This window comes from Microtus ochrogaster, chromosome 24 (assembly GCF_000317375.1).
Source record: "Microtus ochrogaster isolate Prairie Vole_2 chromosome 24, MicOch1.0, whole genome shotgun sequence".
NCBI classification, from domain to species: domain Eukaryota; kingdom Metazoa; phylum Chordata; class Mammalia; order Rodentia; family Cricetidae; genus Microtus; species Microtus ochrogaster.
In genome coordinates this window covers 4,518,590-4,535,072 of record NC_022024.1, presented here as the reverse complement: position 1 = coordinate 4,535,072, position 16,483 = coordinate 4,518,590, and the positions used below count along the sequence as shown (strand labels likewise).

General features: G+C 45.6%; 1 protein-coding gene across 1 annotated transcript in view; it reads right to left on the bottom strand.

Annotated features, from left to right (window-relative positions):
• Ppm1h (protein phosphatase, Mg2+/Mn2+ dependent 1H) overlaps window positions 1-16,483 on the bottom strand; it is a 268,610-nt gene that overhangs the window by 60,283 nt on the left and 191,844 nt on the right. The window contains exon 6 of the mRNA XM_026784469.1: window positions 4,794-4,912. Coding sequence (XP_026640270.1) covers window positions 4,794-4,912 — 119 coding nt within the window. The remainder of the gene's footprint in view (window positions 1-4,793; window positions 4,913-16,483) is intronic.

Genomic DNA, 16,483 nt, shown 5'->3' with positions numbered 1-16,483 from the left:
GCCACCCTCCCAAGGGCTGGGGTTGAAGGCGTGTTCCGCCACCACCTGGCTATGCTGCACTGCTTACATCGCCATCAGAACGCCAAACGGGAGTAAAGATGCCAAGTGTTACCCTAGAGCAGTGGTTCTCAACCTGTGGGTCACAACCCCTTTGCATATAAGATATTTACACTGCAGATCTTAACAGTAGCAAGACTACAGTTACAAAGTGTCGATGAAATGATTTTACAGTTGGGGGTCACCACCACAACCTGAGAAACTGTTAAAGGGTCACAGCATTAGGAAGGCTGAGAACCACTGACCTGGGGGGGGGGGGAGTTGGTGGGCATCTTAGCTAAGAAGGAGCCTTGAAATAGCAGACAGAACCTGAGTTCCAGTCTGTACTTTGACACTGTGTATCGGTAGAAAATGAGCAAACTGCAAATCCCTCTGGGTCTTGGTTTGCTCACGTGAAGAGACACGGAGCAGCAGACACTCGTACAGACATGAAGCCGTGTCTCGGACCACATCCCACCCCTCTCTCATACCAGTCCTGGGAAGCCAGAGCAAGGGAAACTCCTGCCTCGGTTTTCTTACCTTTAAGATTTATTGAGCAGACTGGCCTACTTTAACAGTAAAATCTGAGGAATTAGATAAAACTTTTATCACAGGGCATGGCCCTTAGCTCTTCCCATACCTCTCAGCCAAAGAAGTGTGTGGACCTTTTGTTAATTTTAGAGAAACGAGAGTTCATAGCCCAAGGCTTCCTTGGGAGCTGAGAAACACAAGGCTTGGTAAGGTAAGGAAGCCTTCGTGTCCTGGAGCGCGACACACTCCCATTGTTCAGTAGTCTGCCTGTGCCATCCTACTTAAGGTTCTACTGGGAACAGAAACAGGCTCCAAATCCTTTCATCCTTCTCTTAAATTAATCCTGCAATTCTTTCTCCTCGGTAGATGACAGAGAAATGTCAGCAGACACCATGTTTCAGAATGACTCTGTAGGGCCAGGGCTGTAGCTCAGTCGGTGGAGTGCTTACCCAGCATGCATAGAGCCCTCAGTTCCATCTCCAGGACTATAAAATTGGGTGTTATGTCATACACCTACAGCCCCAGCACTTGGGAGGAAGAGACAGGAGAGATCAGAAATAGAACCCTAATGTCTAACAGTATTGGGGCTCCATGACAGAGCCTTTCCTTAGGAAGCACAAGGCCCTGGGATCCAACTCTAGTTGAACAGCAAGTTCTAGGCTGGTTTAGGCTGGTTTAGGCTACACGAGACCCTTTTTCAACAATTCCACACAAAACACAACCGACCAAGCAAGCTAACAATGACAAACCAATCCTTGATCTGAAGTTCTTTGCTAAAGGGTAAAACACTAAAAAAAAAAAATTCCAGTTGGAGCGGAAGTGGGATTTACTCAGGCTGTGGTGTAAATGGGTTTTAAACTCCCCAAATTCCTCTAACAAAGATAGAAAGGGCTTCCATTTTCAAATCAAGAGGAAGAACAGGCAGGAAACATGAAGGTGTACTTAAATCCTGCCCACAGCCACGCTTGGAAGACAGCAGCCGCACTGGGAATTACCCTGGAAACAAATCAAACCCTGTCTGACTGAAGCCATTCTCAGCCTTGGCTACTCAGTTAGTGTCTTCTGTGAAGGCAGTTAAAGGCAGCTCATCCTCTGTGTAGTACCATACTAACACGCATGCAGAGTGGGAAGGGAGAGAAAGCACTTCTCCGAAACCTGTCTAACAAAGGGTCCGCCCACCTACTGCTAAGCAAAGTGCATATCAAGCTCCTGAACTTACTTTTAAAAAAATTACAAAATGAGGACACTTAAGCCTCCTTGTTCAAGGGAAAGATAGATGAGCCACTCTGAAAAAAAAAATATTAAGTATAGTTTCAAGAGACCGAAAAAAGGCAACATAAAAAACTGTAACCTCATCACCCAGTTTGAAGAGTTATAGCCTTTGAAAGCATCTTCCCATTAAAGTCATGACACCCATCCTCCCAAGTGCTTTCCAAAGCCGGTAAGAAGCATTACACTACCTCTCCTCCCCGAGCGCACCACAGCAAGCATCTGCCACAAAGACACTCTGCCTAGGACAACAGAGGCATGACATGGATTCTTAGGGTTTCTGCCCGATTCTCACCTCTGGTTGGAAAAAAATTAGTACAGCTTTGTCTCAATCACAACATATCTTAAAAATAACCTCAATCCACTCTTCCTTCTGACCTGCCCCTCACGGTCTGAGGATTACACCCCTACTTCATCCTGTGATATCTGCCGCTTGCCTTCTCTGTGACAAGCATTGGTCCAGACACTTGTGTCTCTAACACAGCCAGCGTATACACTGACTGAGAAGACATTTTAAATGGGCCACCAAAGCTGCTCTGACTTACTCCTTGTATTGAGACCTATGTCATTTTGTCTCCTGTTCATTTCCATTTTACTAGGTTGGGTGACCACACATTATATCTATACCATATATATTTATATATACCAATCTATGCCTGTTTTCCTCTGGATACCCGAGTCTGTTTTCTGAAGTCAATCTATCCCTCACTTTCCTTAATACACCCTTCTGAAAACATTTCCACTTAGCTGTTCCCAGGAATATACATGAGTAGCTTATATCAGCCCACAGTAAATCTAAGCTGCTGTCTGCTCCCCATGTCTCCTTCAGTACGAGCTCAGTCTGTCGCCATCATCTCTCCCGTTATTACTTCAGATGGATTCTACTTTCCAGTGCTAACAACTGCATGCACCCATCACCCTGCTCACTGTGTCTCCAGATTCTCCAATTCTTGTATCTAAACCCCTCCATGTGTTTCCGAGCCATATTCACCCTTACCTTAGTCTTGATTTTGAACCAAAAGTGCTCATTTTCCTGATTGGACTCAAGTGGATCAGAAGTGAGAATAACAACTCCAGGACTGAAAAACCCATAGCTGCAAGTATCATGAGCCCTTCTGACTCTCTACCCATTTTAGAGCTGGGGAAAATCTTTTGGGCTCTCTGGGCCACAAAAGTAGCTTGTTACTCCATAACACACAGCATCCTGAGGCACTTGTGAAGGCAGCCACAGCACTGAAACAAGCAGGTGTATGGCTTTTAAACACTAATGTACAAAACCAGGTGATGAGCAGCTGCTGGCTCCCCAGTCAGGGTGTACTGATTTCATCCAAGAGGAGGAAGAGTAGATTGGGATTGGGACCTGCTTCTTCACCTAGCAAAAGACAAAAACAAACACACAAACAAAACCAAAAGGACACCCAAAGGGTAGTTCAACTTGTTCTTTCATGACACTAAGTGTCCCAGACCCCCAGTTTCGATGTCATCACCATGGCGATCTGGGCCATGGTCACGGGTTACAACTGTTGGCCATGAAGAAGAGATAAGATTTTTGCTGCATCTCTTGGTGACATGGTGAGGAAAGCAAACTGTTTCAATCTTCTGCTGTCCTTCAGGCTGACAAGAAGCCCTCTCATTAGGATCCCAGGCAGGAACACACATACCCACTTCAGCATGGGAGTCAGTGCTTTCTCGTACCAACCTTGTGTAACTCCATCATCCTGCCGAGTATTCAGGCAGAGTGAATGAATCTTAGTCAACATTAATCAACAGGTCTGCTGTAGATCAAGGTCTTGGTGCTGGTATAGGTGTGTTTGGGGCATAAGGCAACTATGTCAGGAGCTCTTATTTCACCCTGACTATGATAAAGCATATCCAACCTCTCTGTAGGCTTTATAAGCATGGATTCAATCATTCGCAGATGGAAAATATATTTTCTAAAGTATCCATATTGAAAATGCCCAGATATTTTTCTTGTCATTATTTCTTAGATGATTTAACAACCGTGTGTGTAGCATTTACACTGTGCTGACTATTCTAAGTTAGTCTATAAGGGTTTGAAATATAAACGGAAGGTATACATAGACTAAAGCAAACACTGTGCCATTTTATTTTGTTTTTATAATTTATTTAACTTTATTTTATGTGTGTTGGTGTGAAGGTGTCAGATCCCCTAGAACTGGAGTTACAGATGGTTGTGGTGCTGAGAACTGAACCGAGGTCCTCTGGAAGGGCAGACAGTGCTTTTAACCAATGAGTCATCTCTCCAGCCCCCAACTGTGCCATTTTCTTTACGGGACTTGAACATCCTCAGATTTGGACATGGGCAGAGGATCCTGGAGCAAATTAACCTCTCTAGATACTGAGGGACACCCCTGAAGAAAACAGGTCTTCTCTCCCAGGCTGATATGAATACTGAGAGACACCCCAGAAGAAAACAGGTCCTCTCTCCCAGGCTCCACTAATGATTCTTCACAGATGAAACCCTCCTTTACCCACTTCATCCATGAAAAAATGAACCCCTGTGATGTGGGGCTCCCATCTGTATGCTGTGAGTATGTTTTATTACCATTGGTTAATAAAGAAGCACCATTGCTTATTTAGAAAATCACATCAAGAATTGGAATTCAAACCCAAGCCAGCATAGCACACTAACTCACATTCCCTTGAGCCCTTCTATCCCTGCTTGCCCAGCTCTAAAGATAGAAAGCATAATTTATTTTAAAAGCCTCCAAATGACTGTGACATGTGAATCAAGGAATTAAGTCAGGTTCGTGGTATCTGGTGTCACCGCGAAGGGCCACAGGACAGCACGGAGGCAAAGTAACACAAACGATTGGGCATTGGTTCTATGTGGCTGTGGGCTCTTTGTCCTTCTCTGGGAGCCCAGATCCCTGGCTGCCTTTACTGGTGGCTTTACATGGTGCAGCAGTGCTTAGGCGGCGTGGGGTGCGTCTTACCAGCCTGTCATATTAAAGTCCCTGTACAGCATCTTCTTCCCAAGCTCTTTCCTCTGCACTCTCCTGGGGAACTCCAAATGTGTGAACTCATTTCCCAGCAAGTGAGGCTGCATGAATGCCTAATAGCAAAAAGAAAAAAAAAAAAAAAAAGAAAGAAAGAAAGACAAAGAAAAAGCCACACACAGATTTTAGAGAACAAAACAAAACTTGAGTATGTTTTGTCAATTGAGACAAGCCTTAGTTCAGAATCAGGAAAACTGTCTCCTATTCTAAGGGGAGTAAATACACTTTAGAATTTAAACACTATCAGAGATGGGCAAATAAAAACCCTGCCTGTAACATCCAAGGGCTGTCACTGTTGGACTTTATAAATTAATTGTAATAAAAGGCATGCATTTGATTAATTGTAATCAAAGGCTTGCATAGCTAATGGCTTTGGGGTGAGTGTGGTCTTCTTCAAAGTTGACTTTGTAGTTCAAATTCAAGATGGTTTCACTTTCTGGAAAGCATGTTGGCTAGACTGAAGGCCAGCAAGTCCCCCTGGTCCCTCTCTGTCTTCCCCTTCTCTGCTCTCACTTAACAGTGGTTTCCATGGGGTTGCCTTTGAGAACCGCATGGGGGTCTCCAGAACACAGAAGTGCTAGATTCTTCACAGCAGGACTGGATACACGACAGGAGCCTTCTGCCAGACTCACCCTCCTCCACTCTGCTCTGTAGTCTTTTGCTAGATTATTCCAGAACTGATGGCTTCTCTCATTCTCTGCAAACTCTGTTCACATAACAAAAGCCTCCGAACAAGCAGCCACATCCAGGGTTGCTTTGAAACAACAGCCTCACTGTTACCCTCACAATCCGAATCTAAGAGATGAACTGGTCACAGTTTGCCTTCCCTGCCACAAACCTGCATACCAGTGTTAGGACCTCCCCACATCATGTCCCATTCCTGCATGGGATTGCCTCTCCTTACATCAGGGAAGAGTGGGCAGCGTAATCATGGCCAGTCACTGTAGGAAGGCAAGGGATCCCCTTTATAGAACAGATGGCCTTCCCTCAGTTAGCTGGTACAAGTTGAATATCCCTTATCTGAAATGGTTAGGGCAGGAAGCGTTTGGGGAGGAGGAGGAGGCACAACTGGACTATTTCCAGACATATAATGTCAAATCTTTGGGACAGGAGTCAAGGTTACATAAAATTCATTTACATTTCAGAAAACACCTATACATAGTTGGAAGACATTTTATACAGTGTTTTCAGTATGCATTTTGACTACAAGCTGTCACAGGAGGTCAAGTGTAGAATTTTCCACTTAAGACATTATGCCACCGCAATGTGTTTAGGTTTGGGACCATTTCGGACTTTAGGCTTTGGGATTGGGGATGCTTAAGATACAGCAAGTATTTCCCACAGCCTCCTTCTGGAAGCAGTATATCTCTATAGATGCTCATGAAGGTTTGGCGGTACCAGATAGCGCTAGGCATTGGAAGCTCAGGCTATCAGGAACGAGGAAAGCAAGCTGGACTGTTACCAGGCTGGGGCGCTCTGACGCAGTAGCTATGGGCAGTGCAGAGAAGAAGGCAAGAGACAGGCGGGATGACTGAGGGGGAAGGGATTTTGTCTTCCTGTCTGTCCAATAGGACTCCAGCTGGCTCCAGATCTGATGGGAGCCCTGACCACTCTGAGGGACTCTGACAGGTAACAAGGAAGCTTCAATCCCAGGCTTCATAGAGACAAGCTCCGCAGAAAGAAGAAAACTAAAATGTAACAGAGCCAGTTGGCATTAGGGGGCATCAAGCTCTGCATTCGTTAATTTTGTGATTTTAATGAGTTATTTAATGTCTTGGTTTCATTGTTTTTAAAGTGACATTATTACTGATATTTTCATAATTACATATCTTAAATGTTCTCATCATGGTTGTCATTGCTCATGCAAAAGTGCTAGGGCTGGAGAGATGGCTAGGGTAGAATACTTGTTCATGAGGATAAATAACCGAGTTCAAGTTCCTAAGCCCACGGAAAGCTGGCACGGTAACATGCATTTACAATGTTAGTTCTCCCATGGTGAGACAGGAGGCCAAGGGACAGGAAAATCCTTGTAAGCTACAGCCCAGCCAGATAGATACCCTGGTGAACAATAAACCCCGCCTCAAACAAGGTAGAAGGTGAGAAATGACAACTGAAATTGTCCTCTGACCCCCATACGGTCACTACTGCATAGCCTGACCCATATTCGCTCACACATACTCACACATATACACATGCTCACACATGCACACATGCACACACACACACACATGCACGCACACACACGGAGAGCTAGAAAGAGAGTTCCATATCTATTTAATGATTGTTATGCTCAGTGCTTTGTGAGCTCTCTCATCACATCCTTCCAAAAAGCTTAGGGCAGGAGGAAACATTGCCTCGACTTAATTTGTGGCCCCAGAGCAAAGTGAATGTATAGAACTCTGAGACAGGGGTTAGTGGTGCATCAAACTAAACACAAGGCCCTGGGTGACTGCACCCGTAAGTGTGTAGCAGTCATACCCAAAGTGCAGCTAGGACTTTCTCAAACACCCTGGGTCTTACTCAACACCACCACAAAGCCTGGAATATGAACTCAACTTAAAAACCAAAGAAATGGGCCTGGAGAGATGGCTCAGTCGTTCAAATCACTTGTTGCTCTTATACAAGGACCTGGGTTGGGTTTCCAGTATCCACAAAGGGCCTCTCAATCATCCATAACTCCCGTTCTTGGGAGGTCAATACCTCTTCTGACCTTTGCATGTAACAGGCATCCATGTCGTATATAAACACACATGCTCGCAGAACATACACAAAATAAATAAAATAAATGAATCTTTAAAAAGTTCATTTTCAAATATTTAAAAACAAATAAAAAACAAAACCCATGGGGAGCTGGGTGTGGTGGTGGTACACAACTTTGTCTGTCTTTAAAGGAACCCGTGTCAAATGCAATTTATATTCAATAACTCTAGGCTTTTATCTTACCTACGGGGCTGGGTCATCAGCTCTGAACCCAGCAATGGATATGAGAGTAAAAATCTCCTCTCATCCACAAGGGCAGACACAGAAGTCCAGGTATTTTTTTCCCTAACAGAAGGGCGAATAGGCCCTTGGATGGTGCTTTAGCCAGGTACTTTGGGCCCATTTTTGCCAGTATTCATTTACTCGGGAAGCTGTACCAGACAGCTTCTTGGCGTAGATGCCTCTGGGTTAGTCGGCAACTCCTCAGACACTTGACTATCTACGGGAGCGGCTACATCTGCCCAGGACAGCAGGATCGAGGGAACCTAACGTCGAGCCACTTCCGACAAGGGAGATCCTCCATGTGAGAGCAGTCTCTCTCCAGTGATAACGAGAAAGGCTCTGTTTCATCTAATCCAGCAGGACATTTATCAGATGTGATGTCTCTCTTCCACATCTCAGAGAGAAAACTAGGCTGTACGATGCTCTTTCACCTCTTCCAAATTTTATTTTACTCTTTTCAGAAGATTTCCTTTAGGACAAGTTTCCATTCTCTACCAGTTTGGACGTGTTTTTATCACATGTACATGTGTGGTGCATGTGTGTGGTGCATGCAGGTGAACACGCCTGGGCTTGCTCGTGCAGAGATCAGGCAGCGTGTGCAATGTCTTCCCGCCAGTCTCCCTAAATGTCTTGAGACAGGGTCTCTCACTGAACAGAACGTCAGTGAGACTGCTGGATAGAGAACCTGGGGAGTCCACCCGCCTCCACTCATCAGTGTTGGGGCTACAAACATGTGTAGTCATGCTTGGCTTTTTACATGGGTATTGAGGAGTGGAATTCAGGTCTGGATGCTGTAGAACAAGAGCTCTTACTCACTGAGCTGTCTTCCCCGCCTGGTCTACACACAGCACGGGGTATGTATGTAAAGTTCAGATACTCTACATCATGGTGTGGTTACAACCCCGGTACGCCTGCTGTGACAATGAAGTGCATAGGACAGTCCTAACCTACTGAATACTGCAGCAGAGAACACTATACACTGTGGAGTCACCACTGAAAACCTCAGTGATAAGTTAGGGCTTGCTGCTGATGCTACCCAGTTATAAGAGCGTGATATCGCATGTGTCTAGCCTAGAAAAAGGAAGAAATTCAAAATGTAGCTGACTGTGGTCCATGCCTGTAATCCTAGCACACGAGACAAGGCAGGGGGATCACAATGTTCATGCTACATAGTGGTCTGTATCTTAACAAAACAAAACAGAATTTAAAACTTAAAGTTGGTGTGGCTCACATAATGGGGTCCAGGCCATGTGGGGCCCAGAACAGCCAGGTCACACAGGAGGCCCAGGTCACACAGGTGCCAAGGCAGGCAGCACAGGGTTCCAGGAAAAGCCATAAGCTGACACCACCCAGGGAAGTACATGATATTCCAATCATTAGATAAGATCACCAGATGTCTTGGAGCCCAGGACTCACCTATTCCCCTTTTGCCAAGACCCCTAGACAAATGTCAGCCAATCAGGGTCCTGAACTCTGGAAATCCCCTCACCCCAATCTCTACTATGATAAAAAACCCTACCCCTGCAGGTCTTGGCGCACTCTGCTCTCAACCGCTGCATGGGACAGGTGGGAAGTCCAAGCCTAAGCATGAAGAAAGGTTCTTTGCTTTCACAAAAACGGCTTGGCCTCCTAGTTGTTATTTTTGGGGACTCTGTGATCTGGGCGTAACAGAAGCATGGTTTCTATTGGCTGTGCTTCACTTCACGGTACCTTCAGGTTGAAAAGCAAAAGCCTAACTCTCAAAAAAGAACCATCTGAGTACTGTTTAAACTCCCCCAAACTTCTCCACGCCACACATCCGAGGGCTCTCAACTGTTTCCGTTCAGAAACACAGCCACAGTTTTTTACCATGTCCTGTGTCTCACAACGATCACACCCTAATGTAGCACACCTCAAAGCTTAGCAACTGTCTACAGCCAGCTGACTCCCTCTCCAGGAATGTGGCTAGCCAAGTCTCATTCCTGCCCAGCCCCTTCCTTCCACAGAACCAGTCGGATCCAAAGAAGATTGACGAATGGTTTCTTCATCGGGAGGAATTTTTCCCAAGACACTTGTCAACTACCCTGCAAGTTGATATGACAGAGCCAGACACACAATCCTAGACTATGGCTCACCCAGAAGATGGCAGGCATACAAACCCTCTCTTGCTCTCCCTTGGCCCTTCTCCCCTCTGGCAGATCATGACTGTCATTGCAGAGGCACTCCCCTGCATTGACTGTGAAGGGATGTCTTTACTTCCAAAGGGATGTACCACCACAGAAAGTAAAAAACCACATCTTTCAAGTTAGTGAGATGGACCAGTGGGCAGAGGCCCTAGTGCATAGGCCCGCCAACCTGAGTTCGATCCCTGGGTCCTATGAGGTAGCAGGAGAGTCCTGACTTCTGACCTCCGACCTCCACATATACCTGCTTCTCCCACTCAAAATAAAATACATAAATAATCTTTAAATCGATTTTAAAAGTCTTGTTAAGTTTTCCTGGTTTACTCCTATTAAATGAGGACCCCACTATCAAATCCCACATCTCCCACGAATGCCTGTTATTTAAAATACTGTTTTTCTTTACTTATTTTGTGTGTATGTGAGGGTGTCTGCATATATGTACATGCATTATACATGTGTCTTGTAATGGATTAGGTAAAAATGCCATGGATCCCTACGTGGCTGCAGTGGGCCACGAGGGCAGAGAGTCCCATGAGGAGAGAAAGACAGATAGGCACACCACGAGACCATGCCCAAGGTCTTTGAAGGCGGCTGGCTGGTCCAGGCAGGGAGGCGAGCAAAAGACAGAGACATGGATAGGCACGCCATGCAGAGTGAGGTTGGATATTTACTTAGTGGGTTATGGAAGGGAAGGGGAGAGGGGGTAAGGGGAGAAGGGGGAAGAACAGGGAGAAACAGAGAGGGGAGGGGAGAACTGGGGAGAATGGAACGAGGCAGAAGCTGCCTCTTGCGGGGCGGGGGGGGGAGTGAGGGGAGAGACAGAAAAGAGAAGGGACTCAGGCTGGAAGCTGAAGATCAGCTTGCCTCAGTGGACAGTGGAGGAGTGGGTGTGGCTTGTCTCTTAAAGTGACAGAGCAGACCATTTCATGCCTGGTGTTCAAAGAGGGTGTAGGATAGAACTGGTGTGACAGGCAGCTGTGAGGTCCTCAGTGTGGGTGCTGGGAACCGAACCTGAACCTTCCTCAAGTACAGCAAGTACTCATCATCATTGAGCCATCCTTCTAGGCCCAAATGTCCACTTTCTACCAGGTATGAACATACATGCCCATTTCCATGTGTTTCTTTGAGTCTTTCTTATAAAGTGATGCCTCTTTATGTAACATACCTTATGTGTCAAATAACATCTATATTAGACACATTCCGGCTTTATCTCTTGTCAATCTATCTTTCGTTATAGGGGCCTCACGATGGGCCTCATAAAGGGATAGCAGAAGAAACCGTCTCTTCTTTATATTTGGCTATTCATTATACTTGCACATGTCCACATCTGTGTAATATTTCAACTTCACATACATTAAAATGTGTGTGGGAAGGCATCTTGGTTATGAGGAAATATTGTATGTAATCCCACACTGACATTCTTGCCACACCCTTGGATTTCTGTCTCTATGGTGATTACTCTGTCTCCTTTGATAATTGTCTCAGCAGCCATGGCATGACACCTTTCCTGTCCAACCATGTCTGCTGCGGAGTTAGAAGCGACCTGTCTGTACCCATGACGTCTCTTTACTGCTCACGGCCATTTAAAGTATCCACTTGCCCCACACTGGTCAAGCCCTCTTGAACAAAGCTCTGCAGACTTGCTTACGTTGTACTGAGAGGACCGTCTGGAGTTCAGCTCAAAGGACAGAGCAAACATGGCGGCTTAGGGAAAGAGGAGATGGTGAAGTGATACAGAAACCCACAACACCTAAAAAAAATTCACCTGTTGGGTTTCAGAGGTAGCGACTTCTGCTTGTTAGTCATTTCTTACAATTACCATGAAACTTACATCTATGTCTTGCCTTGATTTGCTTCCTGATGCCATGATAAAGCACCGAGCGGTGTCAACTTGGACAGGAGAGGGTTTATCTGGCTCCTGTTTCAATTGTCTGTCCTTGAGTGCAGCTGGGAAGAGTTCAAGCAGAAACCCTGGAGGAACACTGTTGGAGGGGCTTGCTCTCCAATGTGAGCTCAGCTTGCTTTGTTCTGCATCCAAGGACAGTCTTCCCAGGGTGGCACTACCCAATGTGGGTTGGGCCGCCAGTATTAGTCATTAATCAAAAAAATGCCCACAGACATGGTCAAAGACCATTCCGGTGGATGCAGTTCCTCAGTTGGGCCCCTCTTCCCAGGTGACTGTCAAGTTAACAAAAACTTGCACAGGTCTAATAGGCATTATGCATAAGTATATATGTCCAAAGCCAACCACCTATTATAAAAGTGTTATCTGACTGGGCAGTGAGGGCGCACACCTTTAATCCCAGCACTAGGGAGGCAGAGGCAGGCAGATCTCTATGAGTTTGAGGCCAGCCTGGTCTACAAGAGCTAGTTCCAGGACAGGCTCCAAAAGCTACAGAGAAACCCCGTCTCAAAAAAAAAAAGTGTTATCTGACTGGGTGGTGAGGATGGACACCTTTAATCCCAGAACTTGGAAGGCAGAGGCAGGCAGATCTCTGTGAGTTTGAGGCCAGCCTGGTCTACAAGAGTGAGTTCTAGGACAGCCAAGGCTACACAGAGAAACTCTGCCTCAAAAAAGAAAGAAAGAAAAAGAAAAACACAGGGAAAAAAGTTACCTGAGAATTTATTTCAAACTTCTGCAGTGGTATTTCTACCATTGGACATAGACTCCTTTTCTTCTCTAGGTATGACGGGTAAGTGTTCTACAACCCACCCACAATCCTTTGTCTAGTTTGCTTTCATTAAAAACAAAACAACAAAGGTCTCTGAAAACTATGACTTGTTAGGAGAGTGCAGGGTTTAAGTGAGGTTTCAAAGCGTTGGGAAGGGCTTCACCAAGCCTTGTTTGAATGACTTTTTTAAAGTCCCTGGCAGAAGCCTGGCTTTTAGGAAGGGATGGGGCAGCCTGTGAATTCCAGAGGCCGGCAGGGCTGGCAAATGCACAGTGGCCAAGCAAGTTGGAGTCTGAAACCTCCTCCAAGTATCTGGACTGTTTGGGATGGCTTCATTTGTACTGGCCTGGTTTGATGGCTTACACCAGCATTTTGGAGTCTAGTGTTCCACAGGTGGTTTTTGTTTTTTTAAACCTGAATTTCACTTGAAGCAACAAGCTCCAACATTTAAAATCTGCAAAATGTGGGAGACTTTGTTAGATTGCTTCAAGCAATAAAACTTAATGACTTCCTGGCTCTTAAGTTGTAAGAGTCCTGAATAATTTTGGCATGATTTAGTCCACTTCCCATACCTGGGCAGTTCATAAATATGCATGCATCACTACTAAGTTTTTTCCCCTTAAGGCACATTTCATAAGGATGCTAACTTGCTAAAAATGTGGACCTAGGCTGTGCGTGGTGCTGCATGTCTTTAATCTCAGCACTTGGGAGGCAGAGGCAGGTAGATCTCTGTGAGTTTGAGGTTAGCCTGGTTTACTTACATAATGAGTTCTAGGTCAGCCAAGGCTATAGAAAGCAACCCTGTCTCAAAACCAAAACCAAAACCAAACAAAAATGTGAATCAAATCTAAGGTGGGATGAAGCATATAGGACCCATGTCCACTCACAAACAAAAATCTCTGGACACCTTCCTGAACATTCCATATTTATTTGATAGGCTGAATATATTTTATATCTTTCTCTTTGATGATAGTATTTCAATATTCGCATGTTGGGAATATTTATGTAGTCTCATCCCAGCACACAGGACTGAGAGATGCTTATGTGGGCTGAGTGGAACTTGGAGAATTTTGTCAGGTAAGAAGAAATAGAATAGGCAGAATAGGCAACCTAGATCCCAAGGTTATATTCAAAGGCTAAGAATTGGACGCTATAGGCTTCCAGTGGAGAGACAGTGGCTCTTGAGGTTACTGGAAACTGTCTGCTAAAATATAATGTACTTTCCCCTTTTCCTTCTGCTATGGGATGATATTTTGTGGCCGACTGGCTAGTGAGTGGTGTCAGGAAAAAGGACACCGTGTCAGGTTTGGGGTGAGATATCAAGTCAAAGAAATTTGCATAAGAACCACAGAGGCCCTGCTGCTTAGAGCTCACAACACAGGGGGAGATTCAGGAAGGCTTTTACAGCCATTACAGCCAGAGACTAAGGCAAGATGGTGGACTTCCATGGTAAAGAAAGGGGATGTCAGGGAGGCTCTGAGAGATGCTAAAGAGCCGCGGAAGCAAGAGCCCTGCGCCTGTGCAGGCTGCCTCTGTAAGAAGCGTAGAAAACAGCTCTACATTTCGAGGAGACTGAGAGGTGTCCCGAAGAGAGCACAGTGCAGAGCAAAGAGGGGACAGGCCTCCTGAGGGATGCCGAAAAGCTCTTCCTAAAAAATACAATGCACAGTCGAATAAAAGGCGCAATTACCTAAAGCATTTCAGTGAAGTATAATATACATTGTAAAGGGCTTATTACATATTTACAAGGTGAAAATCGTTCACAAACTGAACATACCTATGTAGCTAGCACTTAAAAAGGAACATCCCCAGCCCCTTAGCAGCCTCTCGCTCTGTAATTATAGCTACACAATCCCCATGGCTACCCCAGACGGAAGGACTGTTCTGACTTTGGCTTTGGCCGTCTTTGCACTTACACTTGTGTGATGTGCATGTGCATGTGTCATGTATGAAGTGTGCATGTATGCATGTGCCTATGTGCACATATACGGGGGCCAGAGGACAAGGACCGATTCTATTATCCTTTTCCCCTTTATTCCTGTGAGACAGGGTCTCTCGCTGACCTGTGGGAGCCTGTGTAAGAAAGCTCTGGGAATCCACTGGGAACTATGGCTGGGGGAAGAGTGCAGAAAGCTCTTCCCACAAGGTGGCCTTCCAGAGAGAATTGCATAAACTATCGTAAGTGAGTGCACTTGAAAGCAAGGACATGGAAGGGACTGCCCTGGCAGGTCCACGTGATCTCTGCGGGAAAGGCAAAGGCCTGGGAGGAACATACTTGCTCCTTTTCTCATGACCAAAGACGACATTCATAAGACATAGCACCAGGCGTGTTCCCTCACTGCACTTACGTCTGTTTCAGCTAAAGTACACATCACCTCGCGTTTGGCTAGCCTTCATACTAAAAATGAGAAGTTTTGTCTGCACCACCCTTGGGCTCCAACACATGGTGTCCCTCCTTTGATCTGCAGAGACTTAACCTCCCTGGCAGGAATGAGTGGACACTAAACCTAGAGCCATGCTGTCACTCACCAAATGCCAGCAATCTCCTGTTTTTGGCTCCACCATTCTGGGGGTGTGGTCACACCTGGCTTTTATGTGGATTATAGGGATTTGAACTCAGATCCTCAAATTCACTCAGCAGTGCTGTTACTCACTAAGGCATCTCCTGAACCCCATTTTTACACTTTCATGTAGGCCCCTTAGTCACAAATTAGGTCTGAGGACAGAGGTTGGTGATAGAGGTCTTAGACGCTCGAAGCCCTAGGTTTCAACCCCGGCACTGTGGGGGGCGGGGGCAGAAAAGTCTTTGCCATCCATCATGCTGTATACAGCCATAATTATTTTCATTCTCAGAGTCATGTAACATTTCCTGTTGGGATGAAGCCACAATTCACACACTCATTCCCTTTTCCGTGGGCAGGTGGACAGGTCCCAGTTTGGACTCTATCCGCAGTCTGTGTTTCTGTGAACATTTGGAGGTGGAAGCCTAAGAAGGCAGCTGCTGGGCCATGGCATAGCTCTGGTTCAGGAGTGGCTGCCAAACTGTTCTTAGAGAGGGCCTTCAGTTTCCATCCCCCTCAGCAGGATACAGGGAGTCAAGACGCTTATGTACGTATCAAATAAGATGGCGCATTTCCATCACAGGCCGTGCTCTGAAATGCCCAACTACAGCTCTGAGATTAATTCAAAATATATCCAGACCTCTCCAAAATTTGAAAGGCAGAATTTCACTGGCTACCAGAAATCTTGTTTCCTTATAACAAACAAACAAAACAACAACAACAACAACAACAACCCCAGCTGAGTCATCTCTTTTTTCTCGCCCTTAGAGGGGAAAATTCTCATCAGGTTACATAAGAAGAGGACTGGAAACAGTAAATCCAAGACTATTTATCACGATAGAAAATCTAAGGTCAAAAAAAAAAAATCTAAGGTCAGATGTGAAATGAAACACACAACGTCAGTCAGGCCGCTGGGGATCATGGGTACTCATGATATAACTGGATGGGAAGGCTCTTCTCGAGCTAAGGCTAGCCATCTCATTATTTAGTTTGGGAGTGAAGGGAGGGGGTAGATCTCACAATTAATATGTGTGTGTTAGATTCTCTTATGAGGAATTCTTAGCCGTAGTTTGTCCTTAAAAATCTCAAAGTGGCCAGGCACATCTTTACTCTCAGCTCTGGGGAGGCAGAGGCAGAGAGATCTCTTGTAAGACAAGGCTAGCCTCGTCTACATAGTGAGTTCCAGGCCGTCAAGACTGTACAGTGAGACCCTGTTTTAAAAACTAAAGACCTCAAAATGAGGTGGGGGA